Source organism: Bidens hawaiensis, unplaced genomic scaffold (genome assembly GCF_021521415.1).
Source record: "Bidens hawaiensis isolate Kalapana, Puna unplaced genomic scaffold, B.hawaiensis_p1.1 tig00012184_1, whole genome shotgun sequence".
Lineage (NCBI taxonomy): Eukaryota > Viridiplantae > Streptophyta > Magnoliopsida > Asterales > Asteraceae > Bidens > Bidens hawaiensis.
This window is the reverse complement of record NW_027491981.1, coordinates 383,555-407,262: the sequence shown is the minus strand read 5'-3', so window position 1 is coordinate 407,262 and position 23,708 is coordinate 383,555. Positions and strand designations below refer to the sequence as shown.

General features: G+C 35.2%; 2 protein-coding genes and 1 pseudogene across 2 annotated transcripts; all 3 read left to right on the top strand.

Moving 5' to 3' along the window:
- The first annotated feature begins 5,536 nt into the window (after nt 1–5,536).
- LOC143540264 (structural maintenance of chromosomes protein 1-like) lies at nt 5,537–12,326 on the top strand. Its single transcript, XM_077033371.1, has 18 exons — nt 5,537–6,227; nt 7,556–7,792; nt 7,883–8,116; nt 8,218–8,456; nt 8,549–8,815; nt 8,878–9,148; nt 9,226–9,352; nt 9,444–9,551; nt 9,647–9,754; nt 9,827–9,966; nt 10,036–10,125; nt 10,210–10,418; nt 10,506–10,675; nt 10,759–10,868; nt 10,958–11,334; nt 11,401–11,652; nt 11,750–11,968; nt 12,065–12,326. The coding sequence occupies exons 1-18, from the start codon at nt 5,790–5,792 to the stop codon at nt 12,111–12,113; spliced, it is 3,645 nt and encodes a 1,214-aa protein (XP_076889486.1). The 5' UTR covers nt 5,537–5,789; the 3' UTR covers nt 12,114–12,326.
- Nucleotides 12,327–14,306: 1,980 nt separating this feature from the next.
- Nucleotides 14,307–16,701, top strand: LOC143540241 (patellin-4-like). The gene is made up of 4 exons (XM_077033352.1): nt 14,307–15,129; nt 15,216–15,334; nt 15,433–15,571; nt 16,401–16,701. The coding sequence occupies exons 1-4, from the start codon at nt 14,368–14,370 to the stop codon at nt 16,668–16,670; spliced, it is 1,290 nt and encodes a 429-aa protein (XP_076889467.1). The 5' UTR covers nt 14,307–14,367; the 3' UTR covers nt 16,671–16,701.
- A 3,776-nt stretch (nt 16,702–20,477) lies between these two features.
- Nucleotides 20,478–21,707, top strand: LOC143540240 (F-box/kelch-repeat protein SKIP25 pseudogene; annotated as a pseudogene).
- The last annotated feature ends 2,001 nt before the right edge of the window (nt 21,708–23,708 follow it).

Sequence of the window (23,708 nt, the reverse complement as noted above, 5' to 3'; positions counted from 1 at the left end):
ACCATTATAGCTTTAGTCTCATCCTCGCCTCCATCCAAGTCGATTAAGGCTTGCTTCCATTCTTTGATTTCCCATGAAGACTTATCGACAGATGGATCATTGGCTTCGGTAAACATTTTGATTCTGGCCTCGAGGACCGACTTGGCTGCCCATACTTTCGCTTCTTCGGCAACCTGGTTGATTTCGTCCTGCATCTGGACGGCCAAGGCAGCAGCATGTGCTTCTATCTATCTTTTCTCTTTGGTCATCTTCAACAGGGCCTTTTCCTTAGCAGCAGTCGTTGATCTCAGCACAGCGAGGGTCTTTTCATGCTCTGCGACAGTCTTCTCATAGTGGTGCCGGGCAGAATTATTGGCCTATGAGTGAAAGCGGAATAAGCTTAGGAAGATGCTTGGAATAATAGGAATTGACAAAGATAAAGGATCCTTACTAATAGAAAGCATGTCCAGAATCTGCTTTTCGGCATCAAAGGGATTCTCCGTATCTGAACTCCTCTTTCTCTTGGATCCGGACTTTGTTCGAGTTGTGATAAGGCGAGGCTCGGATGTAGGGGTTGATTTCGGGGTCTTTTTCTTGGTAAGAATACAATCAATATCCTTGAGGGAAAACTTGGAAGCAGACTTTCCGGATTTCGGAGCACCTATAAACAGCAACTGACAGATAAGTTTTCAAATTATTAATATTTTTTTGTATTAAGAGTTATTATTCTTACTTGACATGACTGATACTGAGTTTGATCTTTGAAAAGCTTCAACAAACTTTGCCTGAAAGGTCCTAATTGCAGGATCCAGTGACAGAAACCTCTTCACTCTATCTTCAACTCCCGGAAGATCAGCCAACAATTCGAAATTTTCAACTGCACAAGTGATAAAAGTTATTAGCAGAAGAATAGAATATCCTGTCTTGGTAACCTAAGGATCCTGGATCCTACCCTTTGGTATCCACTTTTTGGGGAGATTAGTTCCACCCGGAATAGAATCTCGTCTTAGGAAGAAAAAATGGTTTTTCCAAAGGGTACTATTAAGGGTGACTTTGGAAATGGGATTTTCTTGGTGAGGTTTCGATTTAAAGATAAAGCGTTGGGAACCGTGGGTAACAACATTGTATTGATATGCTAATTCTGCTAAGCCGAACTCGACTCCTTCCTCTACGATTATCCTTTCTATGGTATGAAGGACTCTCCACAACATTGGCGTGGTCTGGATATAAAAAATTCCCACTAAATTAAAGAGCCTTTGAGTGAAACTAGGGAAAGGATACTTATAACCAATGAGAAACGGTTGGGCCGGAAAGCAAACCCAGATTTTCGAAATGCTGTCACTACGAGATGCAGGATTGAAGGGTCGAAAAACTGTGTCGGCTGGGAAATATGATCGGATTTCATCGATATCCGAATCTGTGAATTTACAGGTTTCGAAAGAGGGTGATTGAAGGAGATTTTGTGAATAAAGGTCATCTGGATGGAAAAAAGAAGAGGAAGAAGATGTAGAAGCAGTTGACATGTCGAAGGAAGATTAACAAAAAGAAAGAAAGATACCTGAAAGACGCTTGGATATGTGATTATAAGAATATTATAGTTATCACATATATAGGCGGCGCGTAATTATGGTTTGTGGATATTAAACCGCCTGACACACGTCTAATCACCTTCCGTTTTGCAGGATTTTGAATTTCAAAATGACAGCTGTATTCCACTGTCACCCGTCATTTTGGGGGCAATTGTTAGGCCATGAATTTTATACTAAGGATCCTTTATCCTTAACTGTCTTATGGATAGGTTATCCTTGAAATATGTATCAGGATATAAAGGATCGACGATCCTCGGTATTACTTGTTTACTAATGATTGCGTTTAGTTTGGTGATGTGTTAGACAGGTGTGGCAACTTTAAGACATATTTGTATCAACTATCTTCATATAGCAACCTCTGGCTGGAGCATGAATCCAGGATCATACTTCAACACAGCTGATTATGGACGAATTCTCTAGAAGATTGATGTTTAAATAACAACAACGGTATTTAGACTTGGTCTACCGCTTATATCGCTGATGGATGGCTATTGGCATGTGGTCAAAGGTCGTGGAGCGGCTAAGTGGAGGACTTCCGAATAATTAGGAGATATTGTTAATGTTATTATCTTATTTAAACAAGCTATGATCGAGTAGAAAAAACACATGTAATATCGCACACACTAGAGATGAAACAAGCATTCTCTCTACACTAGCATACTTTGTAATCTCGATCATAAACTCCACCGCATTTGTAACCACCTTTTGTTTATTAATATAATCGACGGTGATAGTTTTCATCATCCGGGGGTTTTTTGTGCCGGAGATCACGATAATCACATACTCCTCGACCAAATGTTACCTTGTTGATCATTGACTAAAGTAATTCGACCAAAGATTATCTCATTAATCCTTGGCCGAAGCTATTTTACCAAAGATTGCCTTGATAAGTTTTGACCGAAGTAAGACTATCTTGATTAAGGGTTTTTTCCTTCGTGATCAAACCTTTGTGTTCACCAATATTACGATTACTCACTTGTCATTATCAAGTTAGCACCTTACCTCGCTTAACAGATTTGGATACTTGATCCTTAACAGATTTTTATCCAAAACAATGACCTTATCTAATTTTTTTAGGGATAAAAATCTACCTATCTATCTATTCTAATAAGGTAAAATAATTATGGACACATGTTACTTTGTGGTTACTTCTCACAATTTTTTCCCCTCCAAAACTAATATATGTCATAGATCAATAATTATTCGCTTTCCTTTTACACTTCATTTATATTATATTTAGAACATGATTAAATTATTATCTTTCCTTGAAACTCTATTTATATTATAAATCTATACATTTTTATAAAAATAAATATTTACATATTATACTACTATATATATGTTGTTAGAATATATATTTCACAACAAACTTGGTGAAATCCAAAAATCAACAACAAACAACATTTATTAGATATTTAAAATAATATAATTTTAAATGTTATCATTAACATATTATACTCTGTATTGCTGAAGATTCTAAATAAAAAAACTCTAATATGCTTCCATTTTACGAAGAATTTTTTTTAACCATTAAATTATAAATATATGCTTAAAAGTTGACCATTTTTCTTATAAAAAATCAATCCATTTATCTATTGATTTATTTTTTGTACATTGTCATATAAATTAATAAATTATAAATATATGATTTAAATATATTCATTCATTTTTCCAGTTAATTTAGTAAGCTATATATATATGTGTGTGTGTGTGTGTGTGTGTTAAATTGTAAGGATGGTATACACCAATCACTTTCAAATAATATAAAGTGTACCATATTTAGTTTCTTGGTTTTTTTATCAAGTATTGTTTCGGGTTTTTTGTTGAACTTAAAATTTGATTGTTACAGGTCAAAAGTTGGTAAATAGATTGTTTTGTACAAATTAACTACATTTGGCTCAAACTTTGTTACGAGTAAAAAACGGATAATCTGAATATTTTTAAAAGTTTGAAAATGCAAATACATTTATCATCAAACTTGTTACGAGTTCAAAGTTTTAACTTAAAAATGTAAAACAAATGAAAGTTGGAATTTTATATGTGATTTGGCTTCAAATTTATTTTCAAGGGCATTTTTGGAAATAATCAAAAGATTCGGGATTTGAAAAAATTGAGTATTTTTCCCACTACTATTAAAATTTAAGAAAAAATGACGAACACTTCCGATATGCCACCTCCAGAGCTATCAGTTAATACTTCTAACTTTCATCAAATTTGAAGCATTTGTGTCGTCATTGACTTTTCCTTGAATAATAATCAAAATGTTGCATATGAAGCATGTTATACAAAATTATGCTCAAGTGAAGCAAAATATTCATAAAATTGAACGGGTTAACGTGCTATTTTCTTACATTATCATTATGGCAAAGTCGAGAAGCACCTCAAACTTATCAAAATCTTTTTCATTGTATAACTAAAATCGTTATTGTATGAGAAGTATTCTTCGAAATTGATTCATAAGCAAAATTCTTTCAATTATACATATAAGATACCGAGAATGAAATTTCCATTATATAGAACGTTATCGAGTATTTTTTTGCCATAGCATTTTTTTATTGAGTTCATTTAAAAAAATCATTTTATGATATAAATATAATCAATTTATTCACACATAGTATTGATGCAAACACATATATAATACATTTTTCCACATTCATCATGGATTGTTTTATTTGTAACTTTATTTATTATATCATCACGTGTGTTATACGGCTCTTTAAAACTAGTTATAATAGATAAAAGGGAAAAATAAAAATAACTTGATGAATATATAGTAAGTTGACAACTATGACAAGTATAACTAGCTCAATATGTAATATGTATATGGTGAGATCCAAGGTGTAAACTTATAGAATAAATAAATATAAATGATTCTTTCTTTAAAGCATAAACTTTTGAGTAATTTAGAAAAATAAACAAGCATGTCTAAAATAAACTTCAAAGATAGAGGGGGGGGGGGGGTTGGGTTGGGTTGTTGAGGATAGAAAAAGGAGGCAGAGGTAATTGATAGAGACAATTCAATTGAAAGATTATACTTAGTTAATGCCTAACCGTGTCAACCAACCTAATCGTAACCGAAATCACTCCAACCTTAACAAGACAAGCTTTCTTCCCTTCCAATTCGTACCATTCAAGAACATATCTTTTAACACGAACCTGCACAATAATGCATCTAACCAGAATTTGTTACTATTTCCACCCCTGATTCCCTGAAAAACACACCCCACCTCTTAAATCAAAACCCGTCAAAGACAATCAATCACCAATCTTTGAATTTTTCTACCAAAAACCACAAACAGACAACCCATCCATCTTTTCATCTTCATGAAAACGAATCAAGCGAATCGCGTTAATACAGTTCACCAAATAAGAGTCCTTTCGATTCGCCATCTCCACCACTATTTAATGATTAACGCCACTTAATTTAACGATACAATGTATCGGACTATAAGTTATCAGTTACGATTGAAGGGGGGTTGAGGATAGAAAAATGAGGCGAAGGTAATTGATAGAGACAATTCAATTGAAGGATTATATCCAGTCAATGACTAACCGTGTCAATCAACCTAATCGCAAATGAAATCACTCCAACCTTAACCAGACAAGCTTTCTTCCCCTCCAATCCGTACCATTCAAGAACATATCTTTTAACGCGAACCTGCACAAAAATGCATCTAACCAGAATTTGTTTCTATTTCCACCCCCGATTCCCTGATAAACACACCCCACCTCTTAAATCAAAACCCGTCAACGAGAAGCAATCACCAATCTTTGAATTTTCATACCAAAAACCACAAACAGACAACCCATCCATCTTTTCATCTTCATGAAAACGAGTCAAGCGAATCGCGTTAATACTCTTCACCAAATAAGTGTCCTTTCGATTCGCCATCTCCACCACTATTTAATGATTAACGCCACTTAATTTAACGATACAATGTATTAGGCTATCAGTTATCAGTTAGAGAGTCTACGGGTTGTCTTTCTAAAATTAAACCAAGCGGCACTAAAAATTTTATGAAATATGCCCGGGATACTCTTCCCTCTCATTTCTCAGTGTTCATCTTCTACCATCTGATCCATAAACCAGTGTTCTAATTCTAATTATAATTATAAACCCTCACTCACCCACTACACATATTTACTCACAAATATCTTAATATCAAAACCCCCAATTTGAAACCCTAACCTAGGGTTTCAAATTCAAATTCAAAATCAAAAATGCCAGCCATGGCATCACAAGGCAAAATTCACCAAATCGAACTCGAGAACTTCAAATCCTACAAAGGCCACCAAACCATCGGTCCATTTCACGACTTCACCGCCATCATCGGCCCCAACGGTTCCGGTAAGTCTAACCTAATGGACGCAATTAGCTTCGTCCTCGGTGTACGCACCGGTCAACTCAGAGGCGGTCAACTCAAGGACCTCATTTACGCCTTTGATGACCGTGAGAAGGAGCAGAGAGGCCGTAGGGCTTATGTTAAGCTCGTTTACCGCCTTCAGAACGGCACGGACCTGTTGTTTACTCGTTCGATCACTAGTGCTGGTGGAAGTGAGTACCGTGTTGATGATAGGGTTGTTAATTGGGATGAGTATAGTAACCGCTTGAAGTCGCTTGGGATTCTCGTTAAGGCCAGGAATTTTCTCGTGTTTCAGGTTAATTTTATTATTATTATTATTATTATTATTTATTGTTGTTGTTGTTACTAGGGTTTGGATCAAATACAAATTAAATTAATGTGTTAACTGTTAGAATCAACTAGTGTAATTATATATACAACATAGTGTAATTACGTAATTACACTACTTGCATATATAATTACACTACTTGATTCTCACAGTTAGCACGCTAATTTAATTTGTACGTTAATTTTTCCTTAGTTGTTGCTGTTATTATTATTATTATTATTATATTTATTATTATTATTATTATTCTTCGTGGTTTGGTACCTTAATTATAGATGAATTAGCACGTTAATTTAATTTGTATGTTAACTTTCCCTTTGTTATTATTATTATTATTATTTGTGGTTTGGTACCTTAATTATAGATGAATTGTGAATTTAATGAGTTAGTATGCTTTAATTCACTTTAAGTTGCTTAGATGCCAAGTCTCCGGAGTATTAAATTACAAGGATACAGTGTACTATACTAACTATTGTGGCTTTAAAAGTATTATTAGACTTCAAGGATGTGCTTGGTTTGTTAGACATGGTGTGTCGGTGTAGTTTTTGACTTTTTGTGAGTGTCTTGTTTACCATTTAGGCGTTAGGCCATATGTAATGAGATTAATGCTCTATGTCATTATGCGGATTATTGTTAACTGTGTCTTGCGTACTGTTTAGGCGTTAGATTGTATGTAATGTGATTAATGGCTGTATGTCGTTATGTACATTATTGTTATCTGATTATCTATATGCATCAATTTTTGTTTATGTATTGATAACAAGTGATGGAATGTTCAATGTAAAGATTGTTAGATTGTTTGTATGAAAGGGTTAACATGTAGGGTTTTCGTTTTCTCTCAATGATTTGATACTCACGTGTGTGTTGCACAGGGATGTAATGTCGACTGATTTGTCATTAATTGTTCTTGTTTTTTTTTCTGTTGGTTTGCGTTGAGAGCTGGAGTGGTAGATCATTACCTGAATTGGAAATTTGTAACTTTTGTAATGGCCATGTGTCTCCATTAAATCATGTTAATGTTACCATTTTTTAGCTTCAGTTATTAAATAGCGCACCGAGTAAGTTGATTTTTTTTCTTATCTACTTGTAGATTAACAATTCATTTAGGAATTTACTGAGAACTGACTTTTAAAGCGGTGATTTACATCTCTAGAGACATTTGGTTTTTATCAAGTTAAGGATTAACATTTCCCATGCTGGATACATGCTTTAAATGCAGAATGACATTAGATGAAATCGATTGTGATTTTGCTAAGATAAGTGGTTATTCTTGATCATTTATGTTTGTCAAAATGCAGGGTGATGTGGAGTCTGTTGCATCTAAAAATCCTAAAGAACTTACCATGCTTCTTGAGCAAATATCTGGGTCTGATGAAGATAAGAGACTGTATGAAGAATTGGAGGAAAAGAAAGGAGCAGCCGAGGAAAAAGCCACACTTGCTTACCAGAAAAAGAAGACCATTGTCATGGAGAGAAAGCAGAAAAAGGAGCAGAAAGAAGAGGCCGAGAGGCATATGCGTTTGCAAGAGGAGTTGGTATGCATCTCCAATCCTCCATACGTGTAACATGCGTGTATGAACATACACACGTCCATATTGCTCATATTTTTACCTATCTGTTTGCAGAGAACAAAAAAGAAAGAACACCTTTTGTGGCAGTTATTTAATATTGAAAATGACGTTGAGAAGGCAAATGAGGAGATTGAAGCTGAACAGAGAAGCCTTCAAGAAATTATTAGTGAATTGGATGGCTATGAGAATGAATCACGCAAAAAAGAGAAGGAGCTGGCAAAATACAAAAAAGAAATTGACAAACGTGAAAAGAAGATTACAGAGAAGAAAAATAGAATTGATAAAAACGTGAGCCCATTCTCTTTTCCTAAAAATTATATATAACTTTCTTCCTTATTACATATATAAAAAAATGTCGAATGTAGACCGTGTTTTTTCTGTTTTGACAGCAACCAGAGCTTCTGAAACTGAAGGAGGAGAAAGCTCGTTTACAAGCAAAACTTAAAAACACTGGGAAAGAGCTTGACAAAAGGAAAGAAGAGAAGAAGAAAAACATGGTTGAAGTTGATAAACTTAAAAACGATTTAGAGGACCTTACAAAGCAACTTGACAACTTACAAACAAAAGGTAAATCAGAAGGGGGGAAACTTCATTTAGCTGATGATCAGTTGGATGCATATAACCGCATGTAAGTACTTGTTTAGCTGGTATTTTTAAATAGAAAAACAAGTTATTATAAAGGAAGAAAATGAACTTATTACAAAAGTTGATCTGTTGCAGTAAAGAAGAAGCTGGTATGAAGACTACTAAGTTAAAGGATGAGAAAGAGGTTCAAGACAGGGAACAACTTGCTGATGTGGAAGCTGAAGAGAATCTTGAACAGAATCTTCAGGAGCTGGAGAGCAGGAAACAAGAACTCGAGGGACAACAAAAACAAAATCAAAGCAGACTCAAGAAGATTGTTGAGGCCGTTGGAAAACACAATGAAGAGCTCAAACGACTCAGAAGAGAACAAAATGACGTGAGGAAGAAACTTGGAGATTCAAAGTAAGGTCAATTAGAACTCTAATTTTACACTATTTTCAGTACTGATGCTTGTTATAATGCAGAGAAAGATATGAGATGTTGAGGGCAAAGATAAGTGAATTAGAGAATCAGTTACGTGAGTTGAAGGCCGATAAACATGAAAATGATAGGGATGCTAAACTGTCACAAGCAGTTGAGGCTCTCAGGCGTCTTTTTCCAGGTGTTCATGGTCGTATGACTGAGCTTTGCAGGCCAACACAGAAGAAATATAATCTTGCTGTTACTGTTGCTATGGGCAGATTTATGGATGCTGTTGTTGTTGATACTGAGCAGACAGGAAAAGAATGTATAAAGGTAAATTAAAATTGATAATAATATGATACAATGATATACATGAAGATAATATTATGATGCGCTTTTGTGTTATGCAGTATCTGAAAGACCAACGGCTTCCTCCGTTGACCTTTATACCCCTACACTCGATCAGAGTGAAGCCAGTCATTGAGAAACTACGCGCATTAGGAGGAACTGCTAAGCTTATATACGATGTCATCCAATATCCTTTTATGCCTTAATGTTTTACTTTTATTAAAGCATTCAACATGTTAGTGACCTGTTATATGAATATGTTTACTTAACAGTTGCACATTTGACCCAATATTGGCCAAGGCTATCTTATTTGCTGTTGGTAATACTCTAGTTTGTGATGATCTTGATGAGGCCAAGCATCTGAGTTGGACGGGAGACAGATATAAAGGTAAAACGTGACATCTTTAGTTATTTTTTTTATTGTATAGGAATGATACTGAGTGTCAAATTTGTTTTCATAACTGATTACCAATGTGGTTGCAGTTGTGACGGTTGATGGGATTTTATTGACTAAGGCTGGTACAATGACTGGTGGTACAAGTGGTGGAATGGAGGCAAGGTCATATAAATGGGATGATAAGAAGATAGAAGGTTTTTGGATTAGTTTAGTTAATGTCCTTATATCTTTTTGCAGTACCATTTACACATGACAGTATTTTATAGGCTTAAAGAAGAAAAAAGAAGGGCTTGAAGCAGAATTGCAAGAGCTCGGGTCAATAAGAGATTTGCAGTTAAAGGAGTCTGAAGCATCTGGGAAGATTAGTGGGCTTGAGAAAAAGATACAGTATGCAGAGATTGAGAAGGTTGTTAACTTGTAGTGACACTCTAAATCATTTAATTTTCTAATGAGTGTTCATATTTTTCTGTTGCAGAAAAATATGGAGGAGAAACTTTCAAAATTGGCGATTGAATATGATAATACAACAAAGGGAATTGATTACATTAAACCTCAACTTCGTAAGGTGCGGTTTCAAACAATAAAGCCGATTATTTGACTTTGTTGATCATATTACATGCTGAGAGCTAACAGGAATGCAATTTAGCAGATAAAAGCTAACATATCATCAAGAAAAGAGAAAATATTAACACTGGAGAAAAGGATTAATGAAATCGTTGACAAGATTTACAAGAGATTCAGTGAGTCTGTTGGGGTGGAAAATATCCGTGAGTATGAAGAAAAGCAGCTTGAAGCTGCCCAAGCGTTGGCTGACGAAAGACTTCGCTTGAGTAGTCAATTGTCTAAGTTGAAATACCAGTATGTTTGTTAATCTTTAGTATCCATTCTGTTGATATTTTCCAATAGATTGAGTAACCTTTTTTTGGGTCAAACTTTGACTTTCAGGTTGGAATATGAGAAAAAGAGGGACATGGGAGCACGTATTGCTACGCTGGAAAAATCACAAGCTGAATTGAAAAATGCTTTGGCTGAAGTCGATAAGAGAGAAAAAGAACTAAAATCGACTATAGAAACAGCTACTGAGGAGATTAACACAATGAAGGAAGAAGTACAAGGTACCCCCCCCCCCCCCCTCTCCTCTCCAAACTGAAGTTACATCATGTGTAGCATTTGTAAATTCATGATTATTTTTTCCTAGAGTGGAAGTCACAATTAGAAGTGTGCGAGAAGGAGATGAAAGAATGGAAACTAAAGATCTCTGCTGCTACAACAAACATAACAAAACATAACAACAGGATTGATGCTAAGGTTAATTCTTTGTGCAAACTTGTTAATCATGTCCCTTTTGTTTTACCTACATACTTAATAAACGATTGTTTTTGCATTCTGGTTTGCAGAAGAATCTAATCACACAATTGAACTCAAAGAAACAAGATATTCTAGAAAAGTGTGAATTAGAACAAATTAGCCTTCCAACTGTGGCTGATGCAATGGATGTTGATTCATCATCAGGGCCTGTGTTTGATTTTGATCAACTGAGTAGATCACTTAGGCATAACATGCGACCTGCTGAAAGGGAAAAAATCGAGGCAGAGTTTAAACAGAAGATCGGAAACTTAATATCAGAAATTGACAGAACTGCCCCTAACTTAAAAGCCCTAGATCAGTATGCTGTTTTGCAGGAGAAAGAGAAAGAAGCAAGCAAAGAGTTTGAAGAGGCCAGAGAAGAAGAGACTCAGATACGTAAACAGTTTGAAGCTGTGAGGGCTAAAAGGTAGCATTTGAGATACTGTTTGTTATTTACACTTTGCAGAATAATTATGTTGGAGTTCGTTTACAGGCTAACATGTTTTATGGATGCATTCCATCATATCTCGGGTAATATTGACAAAATCTACAAGGAACTCACGACAAGCTCAACGCATCCGCTCGGTGGGACTGCATATTTAAACCTGGAAAACATTGATGAGCCATTTTTACATGGAATCAAGTACTCTACTATGCCTCCTACAAAGCGGTTTCGTGATATGGAGCTGTTATCAGGTGGGGAGAAGACAGTTGCAGCACTCGCTTTACTTTTCTCCATCCACAGGTGCACTTATAAACATCTTGGAATGACATTTTTAGATATTTTCTTGCATTTTTTCAGTTTTTTTGATTTAATGTTTGTTTTATTAAATTTGTTTCAGTTACAAGCCATCGCCGTTTTTTATACTGGATGAGGTGGACGCCGCGCTGGACAATCTTAATGTTTCTAAGGTTGCTAATTTCATTAGATCAAAATCATGTGGTGGTGCTCAGGATGTTCTAGATGGAAATGGTTTTCAGAGTATTGTGATTTCACTCAAGGATACCTTTTACGACAAGGCTGAAGCTTTGGTAGGGGTTTACAGGGACTCTGAAAAAGGGTAACTACCTTTCTCCAGCCTCCTAATATATATAATTTTTTTCTAATTTTTAAATTTGTTAAAACTTGCATGACACGTGACATTATTACACTGCAGCTGTTCAAGAACTTTGACATTTGACCTAAGTCGATATCGGGAGACTTGACTCTGCAGCTTTGAAGACGGGTTGTGGGTGTATTTGGTAGCTCCTTTACCATATATTTGCAAGTACATAAGCTTGACTTATCTTTCTAGTTAAAGCATGCAACAATAGTGTAGTCAAAAGGTTTGTGTGTATGATTTACTAGATTTTGTTTGATTTCTGCTGTTAGTTTACTTTAAACTTAAGATTGATATGTGGTGGTTGACTTTCTATTAATCTATCCGATTTACCCCCTTATAACTTTTGGGATAAGTTAATAAGCTATAATATTGTAACTTATTAAATTATCCTCTAACATTAACCCACATTCTCAAACGTGTTTTAACTTTTTCAAAAGTAGTAAGTCATTAGTAACTTATTAAATTATCCCGTCCCCCTCTAATTTATGATTTTTTATACATATTAAGTCCGCCCCCCTCGATGTGCATGTCCAAGCTTCGCCACTTCATAACGTCACATGTTAGAGGCATGCACGGCACGGGCTTCTCGATCACTTCAGATTTTAACGTCCGTTAGTATTAGCACTTAATCATGTTACAAAAAGAAATAAACATAATACCTAAACCTGTTTACAAAAAACCTTAATACCCAAATCTATTACTTTTTAAGCAAATTGAATTTTAATAATATCACTTATTTGCAATTGGCCGATAATAATAACACCTCATAAAATAGCTCCTTTACCATATATTTGCAAGTACATAAGCTTGACTTATCTTTCTAGTTAAAGCATGCAACAATAGTGTAGTCAAAAGGTTTGTGTGTATGATTTACTAGATTTTGTTTGATTTCTGCTGTTAGTTTACTTTAAACTTAAGATTGATATGTGGTGGTTGACTTTCTGTTAATCTATCCGATTTACCCCCTTATAACTTTTGGGATAAGTTAATAAGCTATAATATTGTAACTTATTAAATTATCCTCTAACATTAACCCACATTCTCAAACGTGTTTTAACTTTTTCAAAAGTAGTAAGTCATTAGTAACTTATTAAATTATCCCGTCCCCCTCTAATTTATGATTTTTTATACATATTAAGTCCGCCCCCCTCGATGTGCATGTCCAAGCTTCGCCACTTCATAACGTCACATGTTAGAGGCATGCACGGCACGGGCTTCTCGATCACTTCAGATTTTAACGTCCGTTAGTATTAGCACTTAATCATGTTACAAAAAGAAATAAACATAATACCTAAACCTGTTTACAAAAAACCTTAATACCCAAATCTATTACTTTTTAAGTAAATTGAATTTTAATAATATCACTTATTTGCAATTGGCCGATAATAATAACACCTCATAAAATAACTATCACTGATACCACATTTCAAACTATTGTTTTCACTGGATCTTCATTAATTTTTTTTTGAGTCTGTTAAGGCTTTTTAAATGATGTTTTAGGGATTCTGATTGGAATGAGGATACACATCATTGATGTAAAACTTATCTCGAAAAAGTGCTCCAAACGACGAAACAGTGTTTTAATTCGGATGTTTAATTTAAACTTCCAATTAACGAAAATCAAGCCGATTGAAGCACCGTTTCAAGACAAACTTTACATCAATCTATTCATGTCCTCCTTCCGTTAAGTTTCTCTTGACAGGGTCCAATGAAAACAATTAGTGCGAAAGGTAGGATCGATGACAACTATTTTCCAATGTGAAATTATAATCAACAACTGTAAAAATGCGAGACTATTAAAATCCAATATGCGTAAATTTTAATATAAACAAGTTTGAAAAAAGATGGCATTCAAATATAAGGAAAAATCAATGTACAAATGAAATTAACATGCTAACTGTAAGAATCAACCAATACTGTAATTATATTTACAAGTAGTGTAATTATGTAATTACATCGTATAACACTACTTGTAAATATAATTACATTCCTTAATTCTAACAGTTAACACATTAATTTAATTTAATTTTTATTTTATCAAACCATCCAAATATAAATCGAATTTGTATGATATCTTGAATATAACAAAAGACATACCAACAAAATATGGTATCATAAAACTCTTGATTCAATATCAATATTTTTCAACCAAAAAAAATTAGTGAAGTTAGACAAACTTAACATATAATAATTAACAAATGAGTGAATGACCCTAGAATTTGTTAACCGCAAAATAATTAGAAAACATGCAAACGTAATATTATTACCGGAGCACTAATCGGTCTCACACCCACAACCTTCCGTTCGAGTTTCCGGCCACCGGTGCATGCAACACCGGTGCTCGAGCTCCACAAACCATGGCCAACGACTACGAAGACAACGACCCCGAATCACCAACCGAAACCTTCCACGACACCATAGAAGGAGACGAAGATGATATTATTATCACACCCAAAGCCCACGACCGTGAATCCGAAAGCATATTCGGAACCGAGCTTAAGAAGAAGAAACGCAATGCCTTAACCGACCTACGTACTAAACTCGAACACGCCATGATTAATAAAACGTTAGTTAAACAAAAATATAAAGTTAACAACAACCTTAAAGACATCGAAATTTGGGGTGTCCCATTGTTACCTAGCAAAGGTCATGAGCGGACAGACATGATCCTTAAAAAGTTTTTGAAAGCGAAAGATTACAATGTGCAAAACGCGCTTGAAATGATCGGAAACATGGTTATGTGGAGGGAGGATTATAATGTGGACAAGGTGGTGGATGAAGTGTTTGGGTCGGATTTGGATAATATTGGGTACATTGAGGGGATGGATAAGGCGGGACACCCGTTGTGTTACCAGTTATACGAGGCGTTTAAGGATAAAGAGATGTTGAAGAGGCGATTAGGGAGTAAGGAATCGTGTGAGGAGTTTCTGCGGTGGAGGATACGGTTGATGGAAGGGTGTGTTAGGAAGCTGGATTTTCGACATGATGGGGCGGATTCCGTGATTCAGATTATTGATGTGAAGAACATACCTAGACAGTTTTTGAATGAAATTTTTCAGGGTAGTAAGAGGTATTTTTCCATGTTGCAAGAGAATTATCCCGGGCTTATTTACAGATTTGTAAGTTTGTGTTTTGTTTTTATGAAAAGATTTCATTTTTGGTTGAAGTTTTGTGATTATTGATACTTTTTTTGTGTATGAATCAGGTGATTGTTAATGTCCCAATGTGGTTTTTCGCGTTTTATACGTTAAACATGCGATTAATGACGAGAAAATATAAAGTGATGTATGTGAAGCCGTCTGCGGTTACTGAGACACTTCTAAAGTTAGTCTTGTGATTATATGTTCAATGATCTGATTATTTTTGTTTGTACTTTGTATAATGTTTTTGACAATAATAACGAAAGACGTAAAATGATGAAGGTTCATTGAGCCGCAACACCTTCTGGCTCAATATGGCGGGCTAGGAAGAGTAGGCGGCGAATTCACATACGAAGACAATGTTTTAGAAAAAAGGCTTAAAGGATACGCGACTGATAGCATCCGAATAGTCACAAAAGAGGTTTGTTTTTGTTACAAATTAGTAGGGCTGTAAACGAACCGATCGAACACGAACAAGGCCTTGTTCATGTCCGTTCATTAAGAAAATATTGTGTTCACGAACGGTTCACGAACACTTACCGAACGAGATTTTATGTTCGTGTTCGTTCATAAAGAAAATTAATATGTTTACGAACGGTTCACAAACACAAATGAACACAAATAAATTCGGTAGAGGCTAGAGAATAAGACCGATGTTTTCATCAATGTGAATATTAAAAGCCCTTAAATTAATCAAATGAACACGAACAAGGGCATATTCGTGTTCGTTCATTTAACTTTATAATTAATCGAATAAATATTTATGTTCATGTGCGTTTATTTAAAAATGGACATTTGTGTTCGTTTATGTTTGTTTGTTTAAAATATAAACAAACACAACTAAACAAAGATAAACGAACTTAAATAAACATATATGAACCAATGTGAATGAACACTAACAAACTTAAATCTGAAAACACATAAATGAACACCAATTAACAAATATAAAACCTTTAAACATATGACATATCCAAATAAATTTATTATTTTCTATTAATACATAAACGAACATAAACGAACGTTCATGAACATAAATGAATGAACGGAACATGTGTTCATGTTCGTTCATTTAATTAAACGAACACAAATTTTGTGTTCATGTTTGTTCGTTTATTAAATAAACGAACATAAACGAACTTTCCGCCGAACGGTCCACGAACAATTCACCGAACGTTCGGTTCGTTTACAGGCCTACGAATTAGGGTCATGAGTGAACCATTTTTTGAGTTTGATATTTGGTGAATGATCAGGTGGGGATGACAGTATATTGGGATATAACAGTAACAGGAAGTGAAGTTAGTTATAAGGAAGAATTTGTACCAGAAGATGAAGGGTCATATAATGTGTTGGTTCAAAAAGGGAAACAAATAGGCAGAATGACATCAAATTCATTTCATGTGAATGAGCCTGGAAAGATTCTAATTTCATTTGCAAATCCAACTTCTAGAAATAGAAAGGTTTTCTATAGATACAAACTTAAACCCTTCCAACCCATGTACTCTTTACCAGTTAAAGATTAGATTTTTTATTTTTTTTTCAAATTAAATATACTTTTTTCTGCCAATTACACACACAAAGAGGAATTTGTATCCTTCTAAATACTTCATGCAAGTTTTTATTGATTACTAAATGAATAGAGGAGTTGAATCTATATATATGTGTGCGTAAAATCATATATGGATGTATGGTTAGGGACATTCGAAGTTACTTTTTCGTTAGAATGAAATCGTCTTTGATAACAAAAATGGAAGTTAGTAGCGACACTGGTTAAATAATCTTTACTATTTATTATTGGCCAATGAGTCTTTGAATAAATAAAGTTCATGTTGTTTATCGGTTATTATTTATAGGTATGCTTATACGTTTGTGTAATTGTGTTATTTATGCATCCACTTTATAAAGTGTCGTACCAACCTAAATCTGCTTTTTATGTGATTTTTTTTAATTTATCAATTTTTTCTGCGTATCTATTTTTCATGTATATATTTCATATCTTCTTTTTTACGTACCTTCATTTCATGCTTCTACTTTAGTCGTATCTATATTTTTTTGCATCTAGTTTCGTATATTTAATTTATTTTTCACGTATCTACTTTACTTTTATATATAATAAAAAAATAGCCCTGATTTTTGTACATGTTGATGCACAAACATAAAATGGACACAGATTTGTTTGAATTTGTTTCACAAAGACATTACCGTATAACTGTATAAAAATGCTCGTAAAAGCGATTATTCCTGAGACTTTCTTTTGATATTAACAATAAACTATGTATGTTCATCAATGATATATGTTAAAAACACGGGTTTATTTACAGATATTTGTTTGATTTGTCTTAAGATCTCTTTTGAAAGTAACATATTATTTTTGGAAAAGAAAATAAACAGTTGTGACAGATGGAGAGAAATCATAAAATAAAAAAGATGTTTATTTAATGTGGTGACTCGTCTTGATTGTGAAAAGGTCTCCAGGCTGCAATAATACACTCAAAGTTGTCGTTCTACATTTAGTATGTCCACATGAATATTGTGGCCTGTATTGGGACCGTTTTCAGATTTTAATACTTTAATCACAAAAACAATTCCACATGGTTTGTTTTGGGCTAAACAAATTATTATTTTCATGTTACTGCAAACTGTCTTGGATATCTAAGGTAAACTTTTAAAATTTAAATATTATCACCAGTAAATTGTCACTAAACTTTTTATGAGATGGTTTGATAAATAGCACCTTTCAAAGTACCTAGATTAGATTTTCACAAATTTTAGATTACTAAAGTTTTCTAAGCTTTTTATGCATTCAAAAGAATTGCATTAATTGGTTGTTAGGTGTTTTAGGTAGATACTTAGATACATAGATTTTTTAATAACAAATTATTACACAATTTGAAAGCGACTCTACCTTAACAAATACCACTGGGCTACAACCTACAAGCATTTTGGTAGTAGCCCAATGGTAGTTAGGGCATCTCCAATGGTGAGTTTTTGATTGGTTTGAATCATAGGTGGCTCCTAGATGGAAAAGAGAGGAGAGAGTGAAAAGAGTTTGGAATTTCAATATGGTTTGTAAGGTGTGTTTGAGGGGGTGATGGAGTGAGAATGAAAGGAGAGATAATTTGAGTGGATGATTAGGATGTTTGAATTTTAAACCATCCTCAAAGCATTGGAGATGCTCTTAGATTCGTAGATGGCGGTGTCAAAACCAAGTCTAGGTCTAGGTCTTACCGAAACATGATCTAAATATTCAAATGATCCTATCAGTAGCTTGAAAACTTCTACAACTTACTTCACACTTGAATCCCTCTTGTTAAAGCTTCACCACTTGATTGCACATGCACAATTGCTTGGATTTTATGAGGAACATGAAGAACACTTTAATTCTTCAAAAAAAATTATGTTAAGGTGTTTGGAGGTGCGAAATGGGTGTGGAATTGATTTGGGAGAGCTTTTGGGCGTGCAAGAGGTGTTGAGGACGACGATTTGGGTTTGACACGCACTACGTTTTGCTCGGTTTTCCATAATGTACGATCCACACGTCCGTTAAGTTTTCGTCTACTTGCACCACCTTGGTCATCTTCCTATATATTTTCTCTTGTTCAACTTCAGTGTTTTCAAGATCTTCATCATGATTTTGATTTTGTTCATGAGTTTCGGACACAAAATCTTGACCATAATCATCACGATCCTTATAAATCGAGAGGGAGCATCCCTCATTGCTTCGAGGTGGATGAAAAGTTGGGCTTCTCATTGCAAACAAGTGAAATGGTTCGAAGGCCATTTGACTTTTCTGAAGCATATTGATATTGGTTCGGTGCAACTCAAGTATGACCTCTTGTCCTTATTGAATAGCCATATGGTTGGAAAGGATACATTTGTGGGTGTCATGCAAACATTGTTGCGGTTAATTTTGATTTGAAGTCGATCTTGAACCACTTCCTCTCGAGTTAGAACCACCTCTTTTCGAGCCGGCTCCTCGAGAGTTTTGCTTGTACCGACGCGTAATTTTTGTGAAAAGTTTGTATGTAGAATGTCTGTAGATATTTTTGGTTTTAATGAACTAAAATGATATAAAAAAGCGGGCTATTTAATCCAACAGCTACGTAATTGTTGTCCAACGACCACATCCATCAATTTACCACGAAGTGTAATACCCAAAATCGCAATTTTTAGGGGGTTCTCATAATGATGGCGTTTGTATACATGTACACCTTCTTATACCTTGGACCCTATACATGTGAACGCCCACGTCACCTAGTTTAGGAAAAAGATATTGAATTTGAATAATCGAAACTTGGATCCATGAGCCGACTCTAAACCTAACTTAACAAATGTATCAGGACAGTCCCAATTTTCAATTTTTTTCCTCCATTGAGCTATTTTCTAATAATGTCTAAGCCCGTTAATTTTTGATGACGTGGATATTTGTGCAAACAATTGTGTGAAAAAATAACGACGCGAACTACCTATGTGAATGATTACGATATAAATAAAATAATAAATAAATAATTTGTCAATAGGAAAAAGAGGAAAGATGTCACACGGGATATATATTTATTGTTTGGAAATTGTGAAAAGGCTTGATATAGATAGGTTTGAATATACACCACTCAGTATGTAATGCCAACTTTTTGCATTTAATATCTGTCTGTATCCTTCCATATGCTCCAACTAAACACCTTTTCATCAACATATTCTAATTTTTATTCAACCTGCATGATCACATCAACCGCCAACTAATATTTATTACTCTACTTGTTTATATTTTAAATTTTTTAATGAATGGAATAACAAAATCATACGATACTTTTTTTTAATAACTATATACTGTATACTATAGGAATTAAATATTTGATTATTAAATTCACACCCAAACCAACTTATCACCTCACCAAAGTAGAAATGACAAATCATTCGATATACCTCAATATCTATCATAAACTAAAATTTTACTAGTGCTGATAATACCTTAACAAAAATTAACGTTGACCTCTGTCTACTTAAGAAATCGCTTACTACAAGAAATAATAAAAAACAGTTAAAAAGTGGGCTAAATTTATTGACTTGTAAAAGTAAAGTGTATACGTATATTAACTCTTGTATATTTATAGTCATATTATTCATCAAAATAATATCTACTGTAATTTTTTTAAAGATAATATAATTACATATTGTTTTGATAAATAATGATAATAAAAATACACGAATATTGTTCATGAATAAAAATCAGAAAGGTGGACAAAAAGTTGTTTTCTGGAAAAGAAAAGAACAATAAATTAATATTAATTAATTATATACACATTACGTCGCATCTATATAAGTATCAAAGTTTCCTTTCCGTTTGAGCTTCTATCCACCACCACATATTATTATGGCCCCTTCACTTGATGATCCATCTTTCATCTCACGCGCCACCACCGCATCCACCAAACGCCGGAAGCTTGACCACCACCACCACCAGCCGCTGCTACCTGGTCTTCCAGATCACATCGCTCAACTTTGTCTCAACCTAGTCCCACCTTCCACCCACTACTCCGTTTGCCGTTCATGGCGGCGCGTGATCTACACCGCCTCTTTGCCACCTTTTCTCTCGCTATACACCCTCTCTTTTCCGACCACCGGCGATAATAATATTAATATTATTAATCCGGCGATCCAAATCTCTTCTTTTGATCCAGTTTCTTCTGAGTGGAGTGATGTCACACCACCGGAGCCTTATCTCCGCCACGTGTGCCTCCGTCATCCGTCGTTTATTGCACGTAACCTACCCATGCAGTCGCTTTCAGTCGCCGGAAAACTTGTATTACTCGCCGGAACCACCGGCGACCTAGTACCAGCTCTTTCTCACCCGTTAATCTTCAGCCCATTAACCAAGACTTGGTTCTCTGGACCCCCACTTCAAAACCCACGACGGTGGTGCGCCGCCGGAGCCTCACGCGCCGCCGTGGTGGTCGCGAGTGGGATAGGCTCACACTTCACACAGACCATTGCAAGGTCCGTGGAGAAATGGGTGTTCCGGGAATCAAATCTTTTTGATGAAAAGAGTGAAATATCAAATGGGGTTTGGAAGAAAATGAGTTCTTTAATAGATGTGAAGTTTAGCCGTGAAGCCATTGATGCTGTGGGATGCAAAGAGAAGCTTTATATTATTAATGGGGGTAAAGAAGGAGTTGTTTATAATATAAATTCGGATGAGTGGATGCCGATGCCGGAGGGGATGTTGGGTGGTTGGAGAGGTCCGGCGGCGGCGATGGATGAGGAGGTGATATATATGGTGGATGAGTTAAAAGGTGTGTTAAGAAAGTATGATGATGTGGTGGATGTATGGGTGGATGTTATGGAGGATGAATGTTTAGAGGGGCTGAGTATATTGCTGGTGGTGGTGGTGGTAGAGTGTGTGTTGTCCGTGGTGGTGGTGATGGGATTTTGGTGGTGGATGTGGTGGTGTCGTCGCCGCGGTTGGCGGTTTTGGATACTCCGGTTGGGCAGCAAGTGTTGAGTTTGCATATTTTGCCGAGGATGTGTCCGCCTGAGGGGTGGTAGGAGTCCCTGAAATTAATATATATATCATTTGTTTCATTTTTGAATCATTTTGTGCCAAGTTTCTGTAGATTTTGGTTATCGTTAGGGGTTAAAATAGATTCATATGTTGTAGATGTATACTAAAAAAAGTTATGCAAAGTTCAAACATTGTATGATATCTACAAAATGGTATAGTAGAATTGTACCATGGTGAGTGAATTTGGATATGGTACTTTTTTATTTTAGTGTTTATTACATTGTAGAATAATTAGAGGACTCAGGGTCCATGCCGAAGTACCCAATAATATATCCGAATGCCACCAAATCATTCATTTCGGTTTTGAGGTGCTGGGGCGTTATTAGGTCTACAAAACGATCATTCATCTTCGATTTCACACTCAGGTTATACTTGATGAATCCATCAAATGTCGAATCCACAAACCAAACTTGTTGTGTCGGTGTTACCGAACAAGCTGATGAAACCGATTGTAAAAATATAAAAGTGGTTGATGTAATTATTTAAGAAAAATATAAGAATTAATACTTAGTTTTGGCTTGATTCCTGGTCGGGAGAAAGTTCTTTTGCTTTTGAGTTTCACTGGCTTTCCAGTTTGGAGGAAGACAAATCCCGCTCCCTTGCCAATTGATTCAATAGCGCAATGTGGTCGTGGGAGTGGCATAGGGCTGTTAGAGGCGGATGCAAGCGCTCAAATGGGGGAATTGGCAATATTTTGCAAGTTTGTTCTCTCTATGATAAAACTGACTTTTGAATTTGGGATTTTGTTAGAAATGACAGATTTTTTTGTTGTACCTATTCGCTAGATAATTGACTTTGTGTTGTTGCCTAACTCTCATGCCTCGATTTGATGGAATAAGTTTAGCCTAGGAAAATTAATATTTTGGTCTGGCATGTTTTGTTGGATCGTCTTCCTACTAGAGTCAATTTGAGCTATATGGGGATGGATGCGCCCACCAAATTTTGTGTCCTTGGTGCTTGGACTATGTGGAGTATTTGGAGCACATTCTTGGTGATTGTCACATTGATTGCAATGCGTGGTGATCGGTTTTTGAATGTCTTGATATTTCTTATCCACTTCCTTTTGGCCAAATGCGATCATCATCATGTGGATTCTCTTTATTTGTCTAGGAAGAAAAAAGGTACAGAGTATAATTGAAGCAGTGTGTTTTTCTAGCTGGTGGGTACTTTAGACGTCTTGAAACAAACCAATTTTCACCCGACATCCTCTTATGACGAAGACATTTTTGATTGGTTAATTATTTATATTTTTAGGTTTGATAGTAAGAAAGTTAAGTTAGTGATGTGATTTGTTTTTTTGTTGCCCGATTTATTTTAGTTAGGTTTGTTTCTCCATATTTATCATTAAATTGTTTGAAAAAGGGAATTAGCATGAACCACAATGGGAAACATAGGATCAGAGCCGGTTCAAGCTTTTTAGTGTCCAAGCAAATAATAAGTTTCGCAATTTAATATTCTGATTCATATATCAATAGAGGTGTACAAAACCGGTTTTAAACTCAAACAGAACCGGTTTATAAACCGAACCGGTTTGGTCAACGGCTGGTCAAAACCGGTTTGGTCAACGGCTGGTCAAAACCGGTTTGACTCAAACCGGTTCAGTTTATAAACCGGTTTAGAAGCAAGCTAGCCCGGCCTGGTCACGTCGGTTCGGATCGGTATATAAACTGGTTTTACCGGGTTTAAACCGGTTTTTCTCAAACCGGTTCGGTTTTAAAACCAGTTTGGTATATCTTAAGGGGAACCGGTCCTGAAACTGGTGGTTTGGGTCGGTTTTGAAACCGGTTTTAAACCCAAACCGATCCCAAACCGGTTTTTTTTTACACCTCTATATATCATCTTCTGCATAAAAGACTATATAAAGCCCACCTCCACCAAATCAAAGCCCAAATTATTTCCACATAGTTTTCTTTTTAGAATTTGGGAGAGAGAGAGAAAGAGAATTAGAGAAGTCGAGGCTTGAAGCCTTGCTTAATTTCACTTGCACAACATTTATATATGA

Bases quoted from the DNA above. Each gene is read 5' to 3' on its own strand.
- LOC143540241 (XM_077033352.1), top strand. From the start codon at position 14,368: ATGGCCAACGACTACGAAGACAACGACCCCGAATCACCAACCGAAACC. The intron at 15,130-15,215 runs GTAAGTTTGTGT...TGTATGAATCAG, and splicing joins CCGGGCTTATTTACAGATTT to GTGATTGTTAATGTCCCAAT. The intron at 15,335-15,432 runs GTTAGTCTTGTG...AAAATGATGAAG, and splicing joins GTTACTGAGACACTTCTAAA to GTTCATTGAGCCGCAACACC.
- LOC143540264 (XM_077033371.1), top strand. From the start codon at position 5,790: ATGCCAGCCATGGCATCACAAGGCAAAATTCACCAAATCGAACTCGAG. The intron at 6,228-7,555 runs GTTAATTTTATT...GTCAAAATGCAG, and splicing joins GGAATTTTCTCGTGTTTCAG to GGTGATGTGGAGTCTGTTGC. The intron at 10,419-10,505 runs GTATGTTTGTTA...TTTGACTTTCAG, and splicing joins TTGTCTAAGTTGAAATACCA to GTTGGAATATGAGAAAAAGA.